We start from the raw sequence: 5,055 nt of genomic DNA on the forward strand, positions 1-5,055 counted from the left end.
GATAATCTTCCAAGCTGCATCCAGTTGATTCTCACTGACACTGCTCTGCCCTATAATAGCTTTTACAAACTGGTAAAAGTGTTTCATTCACTCTCCTTGAACAGACCTGGGACTTCTGTTAAAAAAGAGTTTTGTATATTTTAATCATAGAAAGAGACAGAAAGTCAGTACACAAATGTCCTTTAGGTTTCCTTTATCTGGGTAAGAACAGCAAAACAACAACGGCTCCTTTTTTTTGTTGGTTTTATATCTTAATCTCCATCCAAACTCCATTCCTGCACCCTTTCTGTTTCACACCATCCAAAATAACTATTTGGATATCCATGCTGTTTTGATGCCACGTAGAATCTCTGCTATGTACACAAAGAGCTCTAATTTTTAAGACGTCTTTGGTCAAAGAGTTTTAATAAATCAATCGCCCTGTTCAAATGTTTGAACAGTTAACAATGACCTCACAGAAAGCTGTCTTCAGTGTTGACATATGAGAAGCCATTGAAGGCGTTGTTGGCGCTGGTTCCAGCATTGAACTCCGGCGTCCGACTCACCGAGTTAGGAACCATTTCTCTGGTGAACTCTGGATCAATATGCTGAGTGTCAGCTGGGCCTCTCTGGAAGATGGAAATTAACAGTTGATTGTGAAAAAGAGTCCTTCTATATGAAATAATGGATGAGGTTTATTGTAAGTTGTCTATAGATTAAAAGCACATAAAAGAAGAAATCACAATACACTATCACTGTTCGCTACACTTTAGTTTTAAACACCAGAATAAATGCAATGGTCTCATGCAGAATGCGCCGTTAATGAGCTAAAGGTAATGTTGAAAGTTTAGAGGAAGCCTGAAACAACTCACCACATTCGGGTTGTAGGGAGGAGTGGTTCTCTTGTGATAAAGGTCATCCCAGTTAATCGGTGAGAAAAACAGATGGTTCTTTATTTCCAGCTATAAATAAAAAAACCCAAATCCATATTTACATTGCTGACATTTTCCAGTCATCTTGTTAAACCTAGGAGACAGTATGAGGACATAACCTAGGCCATATAATAGAGGGCTGTACAATTAAGATGTTGTTTTTAACATGAGAGTCAGGATATGACGGTGTCATATGTAGGAAAAAGGCACATTGTTTACTTTCTCTTAACAATAATTTATTTGAGGAGTTTCCGTCTCGATTAAGAATCACCTTTATGACTGAGACTGCACTGGTGAAAGTTAAAAATGGCTGACTGATTTGCTTACCCCTGGTCATGCTGCTTTAAGCTTGGTGCTTAGGGACCTGACACAATCCTGTATGCATTTTACTACCTTTATAGAATGTTCAAGTCCCATGTTTGGGACTCGATGCCTTCCTGGGAGTATTTGATCCCTCTAAGTTTAAGTCAATCTTTGGGACCTCCTGCTGCTGTGTGAACCCGGCTTAACTCCAACTGCTACAATTCTTTAAACTGTAATAATATTTGTCTTTATCATCATTATCATCGTTTCTATTGCTATTATGATAAATGGACTTGAGCGTGCCTTCCGGACACATCAGTGTGACTGCAGGTGCTGTAAGCATTGGCTTTGCGTAGAGCTACAATAAATTGAGTAGTCTTTTAAAAGAAACCTGCTTGTTCTATAACGAGTCTATTCCTTTTATGTAAAAAGCCTCTTTGTTAATCTGAAGCAAAAATCCTCTTTTTTTAAGCACACTCACAAAGTCGGCGATGGCTCCGATACGTCTGTGCTGGTCCTTCTGTAGAAGACCCACCAGCAGAGAGCACACAGCGTCAGACTTCCCAGGGGGCAGGAACAGGGGCTTGTGCAGGATCCCATCGTACATTTCAGTGACATCACGGCTGTAATAAGGAGGCTAATCCAGAGGGATCCATAAAGACATCATTAGTTTAATTATACATTTAAACAATTACAAAAAATAAGCACAATGTTTATTTATTTTTTTAATCCTGGTCTAAGTCTGTATCCATAATCTTGCTCACCTTGTTATTTTTTAAATTGCAATAACGATTAGTTATAGTCAAAACAGACACTGCTATTAAGTTACACAGTGCAGTACTCATCAGCAAGATCACAGAACCCATGTATTACCATATATTTTATAAAACATAGAAGTAGTCTCACATCTGACATCACCTCTTGGTTCATGAAGTGGTCTTTTGAAGCCCAACGATGGTGGGAGCCGTATGAAAACGCTGTCTCAAACTAATATTGGGTCCACCTTGTGATAGGCAAGGAGCTGGTGCTGAGGCGGGCCTAAAGCCTCCACACAAACTGTGACAACAGCGTACATGTGTTCCTCTTTAACTGTGTGCTGATAAAAATATAAGCTATTCAGAGCATATGGGGCCAAAAGTGGTCACTGAAGGAACTGCATGTTTTTGCCCTCCTACAGTACATTGGCTTAATTGTTCAACTCCATAGATTGCCGCTTGTGTATGACACAGAGCTCCATGAATATAAGCTATAAGATTGAAGTTCATTGCATGGAGATGTGGTAGGAAGGTAAATAACTTTATTTTCATGATATGACAAAATTGTTATATCTTCTTTGAAATTTGTGAAACATCTTTTTTTTAACAATAAACTTTTCATGTTAATCTTTTTTTTTTACTGAGGTCGCAGCAGTTCAAATCCATACAAATAAACGTACCAGGCTATAGATCATCTCATAAAGCACTGCTCCCAGACACCACCAGTCCACTGTCATGTCATATGGTTCCTTCCGTAGAACCTCTGGTGCCAAGTACTTCAGACAGCAAAAATGACAAAGTGAAACATAGAGGACAAAGAAGGTGAAAATACACTCTGTACCATGTGACTTTCATGTTTTATGCACTTTTTTTTACTCACTTCTGGAGTTCCACAGAAAGTAGACGTGGTTTCCTTCGCCTCTATACCTTCTTTACACAGCCCAAAATCTGTCAGCACAACATGTCCCTGCACACACACAGCACAGTCTTTGCTCACTTACACAACAGAAAAAACAATAATTACAATAATGACTATAGAATTTGTGATGGACGTGAGAATTAAAGAAACAAATGTGTCAAATAAATCTCACTCACCTGGGAGTCTAAGAGAATATTCTCTGGCTTCAGATCTCTGCAATAAACAAGAACAAGCAGATTATCAGGCAGAAAGTGAATGTGTGAATTTATTATTCCATGGATCACAGTAGGCCATAAGGCTCTACAGCTTTTATGTGATAAATTGTGACTGACCTGTAGATTATGTTTAGAGAGTGAAGATAACCTATAGCGCTTGCTACCTCGGCTGCATAGAACCTCGCTCTAGGTTCTGAGAAACACCTCTCTCTTTGAAGGTGAAAGAACAACTATGGAAGAGAGAGAGAGAGAGTCACACGGGGGAGCTTGCAAACAGGTTATGGAAATGATGTAGTGAGAAGGAAATAAAACAAAAAAGAGGCGAGGAGTAATGAAAGAGTTTTCAGCAAAGGTTACACACACGTCAGTACTGAGTATAGCTGCACATTAGCAGACATGTAAGACAAGAGGTGTTCTGACTGCACATGGACGAGATGGTCCTTGTTTTATTTGATTCGTGTAAATAAATGATTACACTGGCCATTTATTTGGCACACTTTGGATAATTGTGCTTTTATACATATGAGACAGATTTGTAAGCAAAAAAGGATCTTTTTGAAGAAAGCAGACTCACACTTAATAATGTATATGTAATTTTGTTCCCTGCAGATGAATGTTACTAATTTAGTTAGAGGCAAACCGAGCAGAATGCATCATGACCCAGTGGAGTAGATGTAAAAGAAAACTTGATTATGACACACACACACACACACACACACACACACACACACACACACACACACACACACTCATTATACTTCTACAAGGTCTTAATCCTTTTGACAGTGGGTTTTATTACTCGATACTATCTGAAAATTAATACGGTTGTGACTTAATGGTGATGAGGGAAGCACATTATGTCCTTGCTCCACTCTGCTAAAGCCCTTTATCTATTTATATAATCTGCAGCTTATTTCAGAGAAGAGGGCCATGAAACGAGCTCTTAAATTTTATAAATGACATATTCTGTGTTCATTTATCTTTCTGTCTAGTTGTGAACCATACCTCTCCTCCATTGACATAGTCAAGGACAAAATAGAGCTTCTCTGGGGTCTGGAAGGAGTAGTGAAGGCAAACCAGAAATGGATGTTTCAGACTCTTCAGCAGCACATTTCTCTCCGCCATTATGTTCTTTTGCTAAAAAAAAAAAAAAAAAAAGGGAAACACTGAAAATGTGTTGAACAAGGAAAATATCTTGTAGCATGCTAATCTATGCAGAAATAAACACACACACTTTTATATTTTTTGTTTTGACATAAATTAGACATTCTGTTACATCTAATTGGTAATTATGGCACCTAAAATGACATTACTTGAAAAGCTCTCATTCAATTGTCACTTTGTGACTCAAAGTTGTGGCCAGGGCTCCCATAGTCCTCTGATTGGTGACCCCAGGGGCCGCACCAAAACCCTAAACTATGATTGGCTATTTGCCTTGTCAGAGGCGGTGTGTGTAAATCAACTTTTTGGGCTTTGTTACAAGGCTGCTTGGAGCTTTCTTTTCATTTCAATGCAGCATTTTGACTTGAACGTACAACTTCTTTTTCAGTACTAAAAGGGTTGAGCTAGACAGGATCTTGGTTGAAATAATAATTCAACAAGGCAGCTAAAGGGACCCACAATGACCCAGTCAAGGACTTTATATCTAGGACGATAACTAAAACAGATAAATGAAACAGACCACTTATTACACTTCACCAAACACGGCTAATAATGAAGAGTGTGTTTGAGGAGATATTCTCGGTGCATTAGACCGACACACAAGTGGTTCATGTGCTTAGAGTTGTAAAATCTGTCCTTTGTACAGAACAAGCTTTAGATTAGAGGAGATTATGATCATGTTGCTAGGCCAAAACTGTGTTTACTAATAACAGACACTCGCAAACATTTTCTCCTGGCTCATAGTTTCCACTGCTTTAGGCTGGAACATCGGAATAAAGAAGACTTTCTTT

The 5,055-nt window shown here is 38.7% G+C and overlaps 1 protein-coding gene across 2 annotated transcripts in view; it reads right to left on the minus strand.

The window, feature by feature from the left end:
• Positions 1-306: 306 nt before the first annotated feature.
• sgk2a (serum/glucocorticoid regulated kinase 2a) overlaps positions 307-5,055 on the minus strand; it is a 9,885-nt gene continuing 5,136 nt past the window's right edge. For both annotated transcript variants that reach the window (XM_079360551.1, XM_079360550.1), the window contains exons 7-14: positions 4,109-4,240; positions 3,221-3,333; positions 3,065-3,101; positions 2,850-2,936; positions 2,650-2,745; positions 1,696-1,851; positions 852-941; positions 307-608 (exon numbers count right to left, since the gene is read on the minus strand). In XM_079360551.1, coding sequence (XP_079216677.1) covers positions 453-608; positions 852-941; positions 1,696-1,851; positions 2,650-2,745; positions 2,850-2,936; positions 3,065-3,101; positions 3,221-3,333; positions 4,109-4,240 — 867 coding nt within the window. In that variant the 3' untranslated portion in view covers positions 307-452. The remainder of the gene's footprint in view (positions 609-851; positions 942-1,695; positions 1,852-2,649; positions 2,746-2,849; positions 2,937-3,064; positions 3,102-3,220; positions 3,334-4,108; positions 4,241-5,055) is intronic.

The sequence above is a fragment of the Symphodus melops genome (genome assembly GCF_947650265.1).
Source record: "Symphodus melops genome assembly, chromosome: 13".
In the NCBI taxonomy this organism is placed as follows: Eukaryota; Metazoa; Chordata; class Actinopteri; order Labriformes; family Labridae; genus Symphodus; species Symphodus melops.